Source organism: Arachis duranensis, chromosome 9 (assembly GCF_000817695.3).
Source record: "Arachis duranensis cultivar V14167 chromosome 9, aradu.V14167.gnm2.J7QH, whole genome shotgun sequence".
NCBI lineage: Eukaryota > Viridiplantae > Streptophyta > Magnoliopsida > Fabales > Fabaceae > Arachis > Arachis duranensis.
The window spans coordinates 119235555-119251652 of NC_029780.3; the positions used below are offsets into that span (position 1 = coordinate 119235555).

General features: G+C 30.9%; 3 protein-coding genes across 4 annotated transcripts; 1 reads left to right on the forward strand and 2 right to left on the reverse strand.

Moving 5' to 3' along the window:
* Nucleotides 1-403: 403 nt before the first annotated feature.
* Nucleotides 404-1285, reverse strand: LOC110275474 (CLAVATA3/ESR (CLE)-related protein 12-like). The gene has a single exon (XM_021131656.2). It carries the CDS (start codon nt 1277-1279, stop codon nt 986-988), a length of 294 nt encoding a protein of 97 aa, XP_020987315.1. The 5' UTR covers nt 1280-1285; the 3' UTR covers nt 404-985.
* Nucleotides 1286-3714: 2429 nt separating this feature from the next.
* LOC107468028 (uncharacterized) lies at nt 3715-6936 on the forward strand. Its single transcript, XM_016087274.3, has 7 exons — nt 3715-3910; nt 4766-4828; nt 4914-4993; nt 5468-5576; nt 5673-5832; nt 6040-6203; nt 6309-6936. Exons 1-7 carry the CDS (start codon nt 3908-3910, stop codon nt 6666-6668), a joined length of 939 nt encoding a protein of 312 aa, XP_015942760.1. The 5' UTR covers nt 3715-3907; the 3' UTR covers nt 6669-6936.
* Nucleotides 6937-10393: 3457 nt separating this feature from the next.
* Nucleotides 10394-15630, reverse strand: LOC107468009 (uncharacterized). 2 transcript variants are annotated; one of them, XM_016087249.3, is made up of 10 exons: nt 15478-15630; nt 15235-15357; nt 14631-14751; nt 13636-13719; nt 13390-13499; nt 13111-13294; nt 12207-12380; nt 11332-11568; nt 11015-11216; nt 10394-10890 (listed from the first exon to the last, which is right to left on the reverse strand). In XM_016087249.3, the coding sequence occupies exons 1-10, from the start codon at nt 15495-15497 to the stop codon at nt 10775-10777; spliced, it is 1371 nt and encodes a 456-aa protein (XP_015942735.1). In that variant the 5' UTR covers nt 15498-15630; the 3' UTR covers nt 10394-10774. The 2 variants fall into 2 exon arrangements, with proteins under 2 accessions (XP_015942735.1, XP_015942734.1); XM_016087248.3 differs by having other exon boundaries at nt 13591-13719.
* Between the last annotated feature and the right edge of the window lie 468 nt (nt 15631-16098).

A 16098-nucleotide genomic window follows, 5' to 3' on the forward strand; every position in this document is an offset into this window, starting at 1 on the left:
TATAATTAATTTATATATCTTTCTACCCGCAGATTTCACTCTACTTCAACATAAAAACCAAAGGCTTTTATATGAGTTGGTAGAGAGAGAGAGAAGGAAAAAGGGAAGGCATTATTCATGACTCATGAGTAATTCAAAATCCTACTTAACTAAAGCATGCATATATATTAAGTTATTAACATCATTTGAAGTAAGAAATTCTGGCATAGATAGATAGATTCTATAATGTTAATGCAGGTTGAAATTAAAAAACCAATATATACTTACAAGTGTCCATTTTAATCTGGCAACCACCGGGGCAATGATCACGTGATCAAGTGACATATAGTATTTTTATTAATAATTCAAATGAAAAAAAACAAAAAAACTATGCTTTTACACTAATCATACTCATCATATTTATATCATTATTATGCTTCAACCAAAAATAAATAAACTCTTCAAAAAAAAAAAAAAATGTGCCGTGCCGTCTCAGCTACTCATGTTTCTTCAAGATCAACCACCAGCTCCACTTCAGATTAATCATAGTTATTACTTTCCTCCTTAGTCCTTACTTTCATGAATCATTATTACATTGACGAAATAAGAAAAAAAAATGAAATAAATCATGGTAATCACCATAACACAAATTGCACTGAAAACCTGAAAATGTGTGGTAATTTTCAATTTTTTGTTTTTTGGTAACTGGGAAACAAATAAATTAATGAACTTAATAACATATAATATAATATCATATCATAATTCATATCATACAATAAGGTCAATTCAACTAATTTCTGGTTTCAATATCAACAAGCAGTAGTCCATATGGAATATGGAAAATGAGTAGAAAAAAAAAGTTAACAAAACAAAAATGGATTTAGTAGCATATATTATGCACCCATGTTATATTAATATCAAAGCTTCCACTACTAACCATTAAATTTTTGTTGCCTCTAATATTTTCATGCACCAACCCCCTTAGGTTTGAGGCTTCATGATCTCATCAATGGTGTAATGGATTTGGACCGGTTGGTACACGGCGCTTCTGGACGCCATAGCGCGGATCAATCTGTATGTCTGAAGGGTCGGGCGGAGGATGTTTATGGCGATGATGGTGGTTGAAGAAAGGAGAGAAGTCAAATTTGGTAGCTAGAAGAACTTTTCTTCCATGATGATTTTTAGGGTTAGTAGGCTCTATGATTTGTTTCTTGTTGAGATTGCAATAGTGATGAAAGAGCAAGAATATTAGGGATAGCCAAATGAGAATGTGAAGTAGTTGGGAATTTTTGAGGGTCATGGTGGCAAAGGGTTAGAAGGGGAAGCATGGAGCATATAATATGAATATGGAAATTAAATCTAAGATAGAGAGAGATTTTTGGATGATGCAAGATACATGAAACATGTTCATTACTTGAGAGATCTTATAGAATATAGTAAGTACCTTTTTTATGGTTTATAGTTTTCCAACGAGTGTGAGGAATATGACCCTTTCCAGTTTCCCCAATGAAACTTCCTTACAAATAAAGAAAATAATAATATAAATTTAGTTATATATATGATTTTGTACATAGATATGCTTAGGGAAAAAAATACTTTAACACTTAAATTTTATGAGTTTATGAGTTGGATTAAGACCTAAACACCATCAGTTTAAGTGAAATTCGGAGTTACTTAATAGTTAATAAATGAATATTTAAAAAGTTTATACAATTGATTTCTCTTAATCTCTATTATTTTTTAAGTTAGACTAAAAATGATGGCAAATGTTATGCGCTCCAAAAAATATAAATAGTGCAGTGCTCTTTGAAAATTAATTTGCTATTAAAAGTAAAAATAAATAGATAAATAAAAAGTAAAATATTCTCAATTTTAAATCTTAAATTTAAATATTAAAATATAATAAATGAAGAATTAAAATTTATTTAATTATTAAAGAGTATAATATTTTTTATTTAATAAAAAATGTCTAAGGATTAAAAAAAATAATAAAGAGAAAATGAAAGAGATGATTGGGTGCAAGAAAAGATGTGTGCTGGTTTTTAGTGAATTGCAACTAAATGAAAAGGGTGGGGAATTTACAATCCTTATTTTCTATCGGCAAAGCAATGTATGGAAGATATTAAGATAATATGAGACTATTTGATAAAGGTAAGGTACTGTTGCAAGAAAGTGATGAAAACAATTGAATGGGGTTATCATTATCTCCCATTTATTTGTTCTCTCTTTTTTGCTTATTGTTTTCATTAATAATTGTTCGAGTGAACTATTAATTTGGTCTTATTCATTTTTTAGAATGATAATGTGATTTCTTATAATAAAAATAATCTACTTCAATTTCTATCTTCTACTTTCGTAATACAATGCGATTTGTATGAGTATTTTTCCGTCAACTTTAAATAAAAATGTTGACGTGTCAAGTTTAAAAATGGACAAAAGTCTAATTGTCTCTAAATTTAAATTGATTAGAAATTTATTTGTCTTTATTCTTTAAATAATATTCTTTTTGAATTATTTTTTATTATTATATTAATATTTTTTCAATATTTATTAAATATAGGGTATAATAATTACAAACTAATTAATAAATTATTTAAATTTAAAAATATCATTTATTATGAAAATAAGTGAATAGTCTGCAATGTAATTTTAAGTATATAAATAAAAAAATAATGTAGTTGAAAACAAAGAATATTCATAAAAATTGGAACACAATTAATAAATTAGTAATATAATTTTAAAAATAATAATTCTGTGATATATAATTATAATTAGGATTTGGAGTCTCTTATACTCCCGATTTCTTTTTTTTTCCAAAGACATCCAATTTATTTTATTTATCAGAAGAGGAAAAAATAAATATTGTCCAAAGCGAAAGACATAAGCGAACAAAATTAAAGAAAGACAAGGGTTCTCCAAGGTGTTTCACTCACAGCTGAGATAAAATAATTAAATAAACTAAAGAAGAATAAAAAAGTTGAAGATGGAGCTAACGTTGAAGATGCAGCGAACGAGCAAGGATTTCTTGGTGATGTTTAGCAGCGTTGGTGGCAATCACCATGTCTTTGAGTTTTCAATTCAAAGTGTCACTTGTGATAATTAAGCTTCTATCTATTTTTGAACTTGATATGTCAGCATTTTTCTTTCAGAGTTGACGAAAAAATACCCACAAGAATCACGTTGTGTCACAGAAATATAAGATAGAAACCAAAATGGATCGTTTTTATTGTGAGAGATTGCATTATTATTCTAAAAATTAGATAGAAACCGAATTGGTAGTTCACTCTAATTATTCTCATATATGTCACAAATTTAGGTTGGCTATATTTCCCCACCATGTATTCGGAGAAACTCGATAGAGTGAAGGAAAAAAATAAACTTTAGTTGAAAATTATTAAATAATTTAATTGATTTGATTAAATTTTTATTTATTAATTTTTAATTATCAATTTCACGTGAAGTTGACTATAGTTGAATTTTTGACAAGTGAATTATATCTTTTTCTGAATTTTCTAGATCTAGTCTGTTAATGATTTAGAATTTAATCACCTGTAAATATTAAATACGACCCAACCCAAATATAAAATACATGTAAGTCATTTATATATGTTGGTCATTTCAATATTCATATTTTTTTTTTCTGGGTTTCGATCCGATATTTAATACCTACAAAAAAAAATCTAAAACTTAGCCCAAAAAAATAGTTAACCTAATTCACAGCTTATCTTTTTAATCCAAACCTTTCCTACATTAAATCAACCTGTCCAGACTCAACTAAATTCCTAACCACGCGTTTCCCTTTACCCTCTTCCCGTTATCAAACACCCATACACATCTTCGTAGAACATCGTCGCCATTTTCAACCGCAAACTGTGACAATACGACTGAAGCTGAGAATTTTGAAGGACAGTAAATCAAATAAATCAAAATGGTGAGACTCTTTATATATATAGTTTTATTTTTATTGCATGATGTCAATTAGGGTTTCCGTTTAGTATGGGCCTGCTTCTTTGATTTTTCCTGTTTTATTTCTCTTTGTTGTATTGTTCAGTTTAATCGCGATCGTAACTTATGAATATGAACCCTATTGGTGTTTGATTTTGTTATTGTTGCTTTGGATTGTTTAATTATGCTGTAATGAGCTCGGGGAAATCGTGAAAATTCGTATTGGCCTTTCTGATGATAGGAAGAAATTTAACGGGATTTCTTTTTTAGGGTTAAAAGCTGTGTGTTATAGGAAGAATCGATAGAACACCGACTTAAGAATATGGAATCGAAAGTAAATCTAGGGTGAAAGCTTGGTATTTGATGGCTTTTGTTGGAGTACTTGTCCAACTTCTATTATGTAAAATTTTAACTGTGAGGTTGATTACAGTTCTTTGTATTTTGAAAACTATGCAAGCCATACTCTTGGTGGAACTGTGCCATTCTGATAGATTTTGATTCTTCTATTGCAAGCTAATTACTAGGAGATAGTGTTAACTGCTATTCAATATTCATGTGGACAAAAGCTCAAAACCAAATTAAAACTATTGATCACTTATATTTGCTTTTTGTTCAATAGCACCACTGCATGTATTCTGTTTTCTACATTGTTTTTCTTTGTTGAAAAGCATTTGCTACATTATATAGCATGTAATGCAGCTGGTTACTGTGAATTTATAGTCCCTGCCTGTTCTTTTTCTATCTTCTTCCCCTACTCCTCATCACAACCTTGAAATTAAAAAAAAAAAAGAAATGAGTTGATTTTCTGGTACACTAATATTCATTGCTTGCATTTCTGTAGTCTTCCCTTGCAGCAGCTAGAGCTGACAACTTCTACTATCCCCCTGAATGGGACCCAAGTCAGGTATGTTTTCCTACACACTGTGTTCTCTTATACAATCAATAATTATTTAGTAGCAAGATTCTTACATCATGGTTTTTCTTTTCAGGGTTCCCTGAACAAGTTCCATGGTCAACATGCCTTGAGAGAGAGAGCCAGGAAGATAGATCAGGGTATTCTGATTATAAGGTAATAATCAATATAGCTTAACAGGAACAATGATATTTTCATTATTCATTTTAACATTAATAATCTTTATTGAAAGAGGGATCTCCAACAGTAAGTCTTTTACTCTATGATTGCTGTAATCTGGGAATCGGAAGAATGTGGATGATAAGCACCTTAAGCTATTGTCTGTTTTGTACCTATAATGTTCATAGACCAGAATCTCAGGTCTATAGTAATCTAATATACAAGTTAATATATTGGTACATGTTGTGGTTTATGAGTATGCTGTAACAATTCCTTAAATTAAAAAATGATCATATTCTAATTTGTTTATATGCTGAATGTAATATTACATGTGAATAGGTTGTTTTGTTTCTATGTTAAGCTGGCATCCATTCCCCAATGTGGCTTAAGTTGGACTAGCATGGGATGGAATGTTAATTACTCGATTTTTTTATTATGTTTTAATTCCTGTTTTCTAACTATTTGCTTCAGGTTTGAGATGCCTTTTAATATATGGTGTGGAGGATGCAATTCTATGATTGCGAAGGGTGTGCGATTCAATGCTGAGAAAAAGCAAGTTGGAAATTATTATTCCACAAAGGTATGCTTAAGTAATGCTGCAAATCCATTCTACGAGCTGTTCAACCTTCTTTTCTTTATGTATTAATAATTAACAAGCGTGTCTGTGTTTCTTCAGATATGGAACTTCACCATGAAGTCTGCATGCTGTAAACATGAGATTGTCATCCAAACTGATCCAAAAAATTGCGAGTATCTTATCATCAGTGGTGCTCAGAAAAAAACTGAGGATTTTGATGTTGAGGATGCAGAAACTTTTGAATTACCTGCCGATGAAGGTATGGATTTGTGACAAATCTTGGCTGTGATTTTTTCTTTATTAAATAAGGTATATATTTGCTCCAACTAGCTTGATGTGTGTTATTTTGCATGCCAGTGTTACTAAACCCTGTGATAGTGTGGTTGTTTTACATGTACTCGCCTAATTAGGGTAGCTACTTTTTCACTATTGCAAATGTTGGCTAACTAACATTTTTGTATTACAGTGAAAGGGAAGCTTGCAGATCCCTTTTACCGCCTTGAACACCAGGAAGAAGACTTGAAAAAGAAGAAGGAAGCTGAACCAGTTCTTGTGCGTCTACAGCGACTATCTGATTCCAGACATGCAGATGACTATGCCCTGAATAAGAGTCTCAGGGCCCGACTTAGAGTATGTTATAGCTCATGAAATTTGTCCTATTATTATTCATTCCTTATCTCCTCCTTTAATAGTTTTATTTCTCCTATTGATATAATATTGTCATCATGCTCTCAGAATCAAAAGAAAAGAGTTGCTGAGGAAGAGGCTGCTTCCAGGAAAAGGGGCTTTGGCATACGACTGCTTCCAGCCTCAGAAGAAGATGCTGCTGCCGCAGCAAAAGTGAAATTTTCGGGTAAATTTGACAAAAATAGGAGGGACAAGAGGGCATTGATCAATGCTTCATCCATTTTCGCTGGATTGTCTTCGTCTTCCATGACCGATAAGAGGAGACTGGAGCTGGAGTCTAAAAGAAGAAAAATTTGTGCTGGTGAAACCTCTAGCTTACTGGCTGGTAGATTTAAGCAGTCATCTTGGTCACAGAGTGAAGTCAAGTCAAGTAAGCAAAAACTGTCCTCCGTGAATGCAAAGCGTTAGAGAACAGATGAATTTTTTGGGGAGTTTGACCCCTCAATGTCAATGGTGGTGATCTTCGGAAGTTACAGTGCCTTGTATATATAAGTTGCTGAATAAGATTTTTTGTTTTGTTAACGCAGTCCATCGTTTTAGAAGCTTTAGGTGAGAGTATATAGTTTTGTAATAGATATAAACCTACACGGGGGGATTAAAATGTGTAAATTTTTCATAAAATAATTCTACAAATGACATTTTAAAAACTAATGAAAAGTTTATTTTTATTAAGTTATTTATAGATTTTGTTTCATTAAGTTATTTATAGATTTTGTCAACAAATAATTAATTATTTCAAGGGTAAAGTATAAAAAATGCATTCGAATAATTGTCTTCGATAAAAATTTGATAAAAATCCATTTGAATTTTATTATTGATAAAAATATTTTTAAATAATTTAAAAACGTAATAAAAATATTTAAAAATGTAACAAAAATATGTAAAAAGAATTTATCTTTTTTAAGTGGCAAACGATTTTTGTATTTGATAAATTGTTTATGTATTTAATCTAAAAATTTTATAGAAATGTTTAGATAATTGTTTAAAAAATACACACAAAATAGGATAAAAATTTGATTTCTATATTTTTTTATTTTTTAAAAAGTTTATTAGTTGTTGACCAAGAAAATAAAAAATATATATTTAGTGAAAAATTACTAAATTTTAAAGATAAAAATCTTATTTTTTTAATTATATTTACAAAAAATCATATAAAAATTCAATTTCTAAAATATTTTTGGAGAATATATATTTAATGTTAGATATTTTTTTAGCTTTTTTAAACTATTTGAGGACATTTTTACTAATAACAAAATTTTAGTATATTTTTGTCAACAATAAAATTATTCGAATATATTTTTTGTGATTTACTTTTATTTCAACTAAAATTACAAAATATATTAATTGTGTTAGTAGTTTAAAGAATTTTATTTTAAAATAGTTGCATCTTAATTAAATATTTTAGAAATTTTTAAATGTAGTTAAAGTTCTTATGAAATTCATAACATTAAAACTACTATATTTTACATTACAGAATGAAACCCTTGGAATCTAGTGTGGCTTTAAACAAAAGCAAACATGAATGTCTTGGCTAGGACCGTTGAAATGGGCTAAATCTATCGGACCAGTCTGTTTACCCATTTAAATGGGCAGATTTTGCCTCTAAAATTAAATCCTTTTAAATTTCGGGCTAAACGGGTTGAGCTCGATTAATCCGAAAAAAAATGACAGGTTAAACGGGCTAGCCTGCGGGTTAAATAGGTGGCCCGTTTATTTTTTTTACATTTTTTAAAAAAAAGTAGCACTTTTAGCCAATATTTCTCTCGATCCGATCCGAAAATTCGACCCATCAACTAAAAAAATATTATTTTTTAATGAATTTTGACGAAAAAGTGGTATTTTTTTGTCAAAATACTTTTCAAAAAATAAAATAAAATGATAAACGGGCTGGCCCGTTTAATCCATCGGACTAACCATAAACGGTCTGGGGTAAAAAATGCTGGCTGCGAATAAAACGGACTTAAATAGGCCAGCCCATTTAACCTATTGGCTTAACGGACCGGTCTTAAATGGGCCGAACTATCCCGTTTGACAGCCTTAATCTTGAGAAAAAATATTCATATTTTATAAATTATGAATTTAAACAATTGTAAAAGATAAATACATTTTTCTGATTTATTAATATTTTTATGGGACAAGCTTAAATGCTTGATACGTTTAAAAAAAAAACATATATTTATTTTGATTACCACAACATAAGTATTTTAAAATTAAATAAATTAAATTTCTTACTTATACTTAACATATTTTTTTATTTTCATTACTTATCTCAAAATTATTACATATCTCTTTTATAATATAAAAAAAATAAGTAATCCAATTTTGTTACTTATTTTGTTTGAAAACGAAATATGAGAAAATTATGTTTACATGAATCTTGTTTGCAATGCAATGAGATCGTTGGACAATTAAAAAGAGAGTATTTATAATACAATTTAGATTGATTTAAAAGGTAAAATCAATATAATTGTTTATAATTGAATTGTAATAAAAAAATTTTATTTTTTATTTAATCAAATTTTATTTGAACGATTGCAATATGTATAGTATCAATTTAAATTTAGTTTTTAATTTAATCTGATTAAGCTATTGTGATTTGAATTGTCCGACTGGTAGGACTGTCAAACGAGTCATCTTGACCCGTTTAAATCCGACTAGATTCCTGAATTAAATGAGTTGATCCGTTTAAATTCATTTTGGTCATAGATTATGATTTTTTTAGTTCAGACCGTTTATAACCAACTTAATGATTTAAACGGGTAAAAATATCACTTTTAAGTCAATCTTAAATAAACAGTGTTTTGTTTATTGATATGTCAGGTTTTTGCGTCGAATAAGAAAAGATATTGGCTAAACATATTTTTTTTTAGAAAAAATATTTAAATGAAACGCCTATTTAATCCGTTATTTTTTTGGGTTAATCGGGGTCAACCCGTTGATTCGGATATAGTTTTGTGGAAATAGATTAAGTAAAGAAAGATTAAGATGAGAGATTAATGGTAGATAAATTTGTGAGTAAAACACTTTTATTAGTGGCAAATAAGCAACACAAGAACTAAATATGAGGAACAGTGGTGAAAACAAGAATTGAAACTTTTACTAATGTCATAGAATGATGAATGAACTCTTTTAAAGTGAACAGGGGTTAATTAAACTTGTTGTCGGGTGTTCTACTAGAACACCCAAAATGCTAATTTTATGAATTCTCTTGTTTGAATTTGGTGAACAAAATGAAAAAACAATAATAAAAAATTAGAAGAGAGACAAGGATAGAGATGATCTCTCAAGTTTGAAAAATCTTTTTTGAGAGAAGCAGGTTAAAGTCCTTTTATAATTTCAAGTTGTTTTAAAAGGAGAGTATATTATCTAATGGTTGTTTTAAAAGGAGAGTATATTATCTAATGGTTATAAGGTTATATTCAACCTATTCCTTTTATCTCAATGCTTGTTATCAAATAATTTGAGTGTTTTCATTATTTTAAGTCTCTTTAACTATGAATATAAGAAGGAAGGTGATCTTCAAGTTAAGGTAGCAGTTTTGACACTATTGAGTGTTTTGTAGCAACAAAGAGATGTTTGAGTAAAAGAGTGCTCATGACATGTGACATTAATAAAAGAACATCTAGTTTAGTTCATTTCTAACTAGACGACACTCTACATTTCAAATCCACCAATCCATCTCATCAATTTAGTTTCCACTTAAAGAAAAATTTAACTTCTTAGGATTTTCTTTTTGAATTTTATCCTTTTAGCCTAACATTTATAAAAGAAACTTTACTCTTTTTTGATTATGTTTTGGGTCATAGAATTATTCATACACAATAAAATTACACTTTTAGTCTACATTCACTTGTTTAACCCAAAGGAGGAACTTAAATTTTTTTTAGCCATGTTTTGGATTATCTTAGAATTATTCATACACAATAAAATCACATTTTTTGTATACAACCATCTGTTTAACTCAAAATAATTCGCTCCTTTAAACAGATAAATAGGTTAACTTGACCCATTTTAACGGTAGGTATACTCCATCCAATTATAAATTTTATAATTTATAATTTTTTAATTTTATCCTTTTTTATAAACTAGATGTAAATATAATATAATATAAAAATATAAATACTCCCATTGCATGAATAGTTAATTATTATATTTATTTTATTTATGTAATAAAAAAAATCCAGAATGGTGTTCTGTTTTTGTGTTGGTTACAACACAACCAAATGAAGTTTCACACACAATTTCAAAGTAGAGTTGACCCATCCAATATATGAAGACAGAAATTTATGATAACCGATGCTATAAAACCAACCCTCCAAATCTTCTCTTTAAAAGTTCAGGGAAGCGTCACCAAGCAAAATGCACCACAGCAACTAAAGAATATGAACAGCTAACCCGGGTTTTTTAGCTGCATAACTTACAGCAGCATGGCTCTATGCTCAAGAACAAGAGCACCTTCTCCTTGTATATCAGAAAAAGCCATTTCATCATACTTAACCAACCATGTAACTTCATTAGCCTTCTTCCCAGTCAACATCATCGTCATCATCACTAGCATCTGCTTGTGGTTGCGGTTGATCCTTGTCAGATTTAAAATTCAAATCATTGACCTTGTAACCATTTCCAATGCCTTCATATATACACCAAAGCACGAATGAGGGACACAATTGATGTAAAACATGTTTAACATATAAATGCAGGTTTAAAAAAGTATCCAACTTTCAATTTACTCAGATTCAGAAGACGACATATACCTCCAAATGGAGCATCCTCCCACTCAGTACCATCATCTTCTTCGTCTTCCTCGCGTTTTGATTTGACTCCAACCTGACGATTGGAAGTACTGCTAGAAGGATCCTCTGCTGCAGGTGCATTTGGTTCTTGATTTTTTGATGCATCTTGCCATTCTTCTTGTTGCTTAAGTAAAGCAGCATAATAAGCCTTGATATACTCATCCTATATAATACACAGATAAAGGGGGGTCAGCATAAACTTTAGAATGAAACTTTAGAATGACTTGGGAAGCAAGGAAAGTAACAAGTATCAGAACATAAAGAATTATTCTACGAGCCTGTATATTCTTGTTATCCTCTTGCAAAATTGATGACTTTTTGTCGTCCGAGTATTGTGTTGCTGTGGATGTTGAAGTCCCATCCATTTTTGTTTCCTGCTTCACCTCTCCTCGCTGTTCTTTTGTAAGAACCATTCCCTGTCTAATCATCCATGGTGGCAAAACCTTTAAACTGGTACTTTCAGTTTCTGACTTAACAGCTCCTTTTAATTCGGAGCCATTGAAATCAACCACAACCTGTCCACGTTCATAACAAACAACTTAGCGTTTAAGGCTTTTATGGAAGATATGCTCCATCACAAATTTTGCACAGAAAAATAACCAAAAATTAAAACTATTTGACCAGGAGTGCAAACTAAAAGAAAGAAAAAACAAAACACAACACCAAGTTGGAGAGCATGTTCACGATACACATGAAAACATATGTAAGGACAATTTTAAGAATTCTTAGCCACCAGTTCTGATTTGGTACATGATAGTTTTGTGCCTCTCTTTGGTGCATAGTAGATGGCTTTTTTTAGGGGAAGTTTACCAGTAGATATAGAGACACTGAGCCAGGGATTCGTATAAATTAGAAGGTAAAGAGTAGAGAATTGGAGTCTTGTGATTTGTTTGGGAGTCTTGGACGGTTGAGAAACTCCAATGTAATATTTATGAGGGTATTCGGCACTTTGCCATCAATGGTATGCCAATAATACATATGCTCTCTTTCAGATTATATAACATGACACTACTCAAATTAAAAGTAAGGAAAATTTTCATTTTCCTGAAAAAATAGGGAAAAAAATAAAAAGAATAGTGAGGAGAGGATATTCAACTACGAAGAGGATAACATATCCTCCAAAACAAAAGGGAAAGAAAAGGCTACCCCTAACCTTTGTATCTCCACTGTAAGGGATTGGTCCAAGCTGAGATTTATCAGAACCATCTCCACCGGCTGCACGCCCAGCAGCAGCAGCTCGAGCTTCCCATGCTTGAAGATTGCCAAAATCTGGGACAGGCAAGTCTTTTACTCGATTGAGTTGGTCTGTTAAAGGCTTGAGCTCCGACTGCATTTTCACATAAAGTACAACAATCATCACATGAAAATTAAATGCTGGTTCAGTAACAATGAGAACATTTAGGCTGTATGCACTCCAACAAATATCATGGAGTTCAAACGTGCAAAGTGGGTGACCTCAGGTAAACTTGCAATTGTGTCTAGCAAATTTTGGGCACCGTATCAAACACGGTTGTCAAAAATGAGGCATTGAGTTTAGAAGCATAGCTATTAGTCAAACTCAGTGACCTCCAGTCCTCCAGTAAACTTGAAAGTCTGCCCAATAAATTTTGGACACCATGCTGATGTTCTCAAGTTTCGAGTTTAAACTGGCAGCAATTTTATTCCTTTGATCCTCTCCTAATTAGGGCCAGAACATCAAAAGAGAATGGAAATAGGGGGTTCTGTCTCCAGGTTTCTTTTCTTTCTTGATCTTCTCCAACTTTAATGTGGTTAATAATTTCTCTCCATCACAATAATCTCAAGAGATCCTTATGCCTGTAAAGGGTAAAGAATGTCTATTTTTATATCCTCCTGCTACTAAAGTTTACATGAGATGAAAAACAGAAGCTGGCTATGACCCAAATTAGCTCCTAGAGGGAAATAGGCAAACATCATTATTTAAGTTTCTTATTTCTAGAAAGTAGCAAACAAATGAGATAGTTTTCATCGAGAATACAATTATAAACAAAAATTATTCATCATTTGAAACAAATAATAGAAATAAATAATATGAGAACCTCCAATTTTTGAAGCATATCTTTTAACTTTTCACGTCGTCGTCGTCTTGCATTTTCATCAACATCTCCCCCATCTTGAGCAGCAATCTTATCGCTTTCAATCTCAAGTTTTCCATTACAACTTTCACAATGGAAGTCGTCATCTTCAAATGAAATCAACCGCAATGCATCCAAAGCATTGTATCTACAATAATTCAAATTCCAGAGTATTAGGTTACAAGAATACATCAAATTGAATAACCATGACAAATTATTGATTTTAAAATTAATTATTAAGACCTTTTCCCACAGGTTGTACATATATATTCCTGAACTGTGTTTTTGTTATCCAATTCATCTTTCAGCTTATGCTTCATGCGATGCAGTCTGTATCTGACCACATCATATATCTGCAATGAGACTCAACTAAGAATTTCAATGTATGAAACACAAACACTCAGTAAAATAGATTTATAGAAGAAAATGCAAGAAGGGATGGACCTGTGCATAATCTAGACAACAATAAGAGTGTGTGTGCAGCTTGACCTTTTCTTCTCCCTCTTTTGTTGGATGTTGAGCATCGACTGTAGCAGCTACAGCAGCACTAAAAATTTTTGCACCTTTTGCTGTCTGGTGAAATCACACATTTAAAACAGGTACACTATACCATGACTATATCTATTTTACCCACAACTCACACATCATAATAAAGAAATTGGAAACGATAAATAACCAGTTATGATTTTTGAAACATTTGAATTTAAAAGAATGAAGAAACTTCACATCTTAGAGACAGCCAAAAAGAAAGTTGTACAAAGGATTAGAATGACATATACGCTACAGCATGATGACAAACTTATATCATAATAATCTTAGCAGTAGCATGCATATCCTTATTTAATGTGTCCGTAAAATCAGAGAAGTATGTGAATTTGTTGTTGCGTATCCATGGTCAAGTTAACAGATCAAACAGAACCAAAAGAGAATAAGATCCTTTTACAAAATCTTCAGAGCAAAATATTATGCCGAATTTACAGTGACAACTCGAACAGGTTAAGATAACTGAGATGTAATACTTGCAATATCTTTAGTGCTAAGGTGTGGCAAATACCTGCATAAATAACAGGAATAAACATCATAAATTTGTTGTACTTTATTGAATAATCCTTACCCCAGCCTTATCCATTTCACTAAATTTTAATTACGGAACTAGAGAACATAAGAATAGAGTTGCAATGAGAAGAATATCATACTGCACTAAAATTCAATATCCCCTTTTATTTCCCTTCTATTAGTGTGTCATTCTGTAGCTTCCAATTTATATGAGTTAAGAATAAATCATCCAATTAATTGTTAACTGAAGGAATGTGTCATCACCAACAGATTGATCTACTCAGTTGACCTGTTTAACTCATTGACTAATACAACCAAGCTTTATATCAGACTTTAGAACATGCCAATCTGGTTGGCGAACATTAATAAGCCGATAACAATTCACAAAATGGCAGTCAAACTATACATGGACTGAACACGAAAGTCACCTCTTTTCTGTGAAACCGGGTTATTATCTTTTCTTCTTCAAAGAACCGCAGAGTTCGACGAAGCTGTTTCGTATGCAATTTGAGGTCCTTTGCCAAGTCTTCTTCCCTAACCCATTGCCGTCTAGATAAAATAATTAACACAAGGCCAACTGAATAAAATAACTCAAGCAAACTAAATAAACAAACAGACATATCCCCATTCCCCTCCCCCCATGTTCTCTTTCAACTATGTATAATCAAACACTGTAATTCAACCAATATCATTATTGAATCTCAAAATCAAATCCAGGCATACTAAGTGTTACAATCAAGCTGAAATGAGTTACAGTTAGTTAGTCCGTTAAAAATTAGCTAACAGTTAGTTATGCTCAATAGCCTATATAATAATAGGTTTAATACTTGTCTCGATCAAGCCACACCATTAGCAGATTAATCAAATTCATCATTTTATCACCTTCAACACTACTAACAAGTATTTTAACCTCAATGCACTAAAATTTCAAATGAAATTTGATCATTTATTTATTTATTTTCAATTTTTTTTATTCCGTTTGCAATTGCGTGAAAATAAAGGGAGAGAAATCGAAATCTGAAGAAGGATAACCTGGTGAGGGCGTCGAGGATCACAACGGCGATTCCTCTGTTATCACTTCTTCCGCTTTTGGGTTGATTATCACCTTTGCTCGTTAGATCTTCGTAGAAAGCCCTCGCCACCAGCTTCACCAGCCTACGCACCCAAATTTCACGGCAATAAAAAATCCAAAACCGAAAACATAAATAATTAAATCGCAAAGTTTATTTATTTATTTGTTTAATTATTTGATTTCTTGTGAATGATGGATCGTACTTGTTGTAGTGTTCAACCATGGAATCGATCAGGTTTAGGGTTTAAAAGTACGAATCCAGTGGTTGTTAGATGTTGCAGCTGTTACAGTTGATGAATCTGTGCTCTGAACGTTTCTTTGATTTCAATCCCAATGTTAGAATGAATGAATGAACATGTGATTTGGTACATAATGGAACAGCTGCATCAACCTCATCTATTTATAATTTTGGATTTTTTTTTTTTTTTTATCAAAAAATGTGAACAACGTTTAAGTAAATATTTTTTTTATTATATATTTATAATTTATATTCTTAAAATGTATTGCTAAGCACATATTTTTTTTTAATAATAATAAGGTTAGATTAAATGATTTTATGTGATAGTCAAAGAGAGGACACATTGACTATTTGATATAAACTTGCCAATTGCATTTCATTATTTTTTGGATTTTGATATGATTATTATTTAGAAGAGTTTAGTTCTCACCAAAAACCAATGCCTTAAGAAGGTTTTATTGTGATAATAGGGAAGTTATATACATGAGGTTTTATTGATCAATTAAGTAGATAATTTTATTTTGTCTATCTAATAAATTAAAAATTAATTTATTGTAGATTTGACCTTCATTTAAATGTGTTACTA

Bases quoted from the DNA above. Each gene is read 5' to 3' on its own strand.
- LOC107468009 (XM_016087248.3), bottom strand. From the start codon at position 15,497: ATGGTTGAACACTACAACAA. The intron at 14,752-15,234 runs GTTATCCTTCTT...TATTTTATCTAG, and splicing joins ATCCTCGACGCCCTCACCAG to ACGGCAATGGGTTAGGGAAG. The intron at 12,381-13,110 runs GTTCTCATATTA...GTGAAAATGCAG, and splicing joins ATATGCTTCAAAAATTGGAG to TCGGAGCTCAAGCCTTTAAC.
- LOC110275474 (XM_021131656.2), bottom strand. From the start codon at position 1,279: ATGACCCTCAAAAATTCCCAACTACTTCACATTCTCATTTGGCTATCC.
- LOC107468028 (XM_016087274.3), top strand. The intron at 4,829-4,913 runs GTATGTTTTCCT...TTTTCTTTTCAG, and splicing joins CTGAATGGGACCCAAGTCAG to GGTTCCCTGAACAAGTTCCA. The intron at 5,577-5,672 runs GTATGCTTAAGT...GTGTTTCTTCAG, and splicing joins GAAATTATTATTCCACAAAG to ATATGGAACTTCACCATGAA.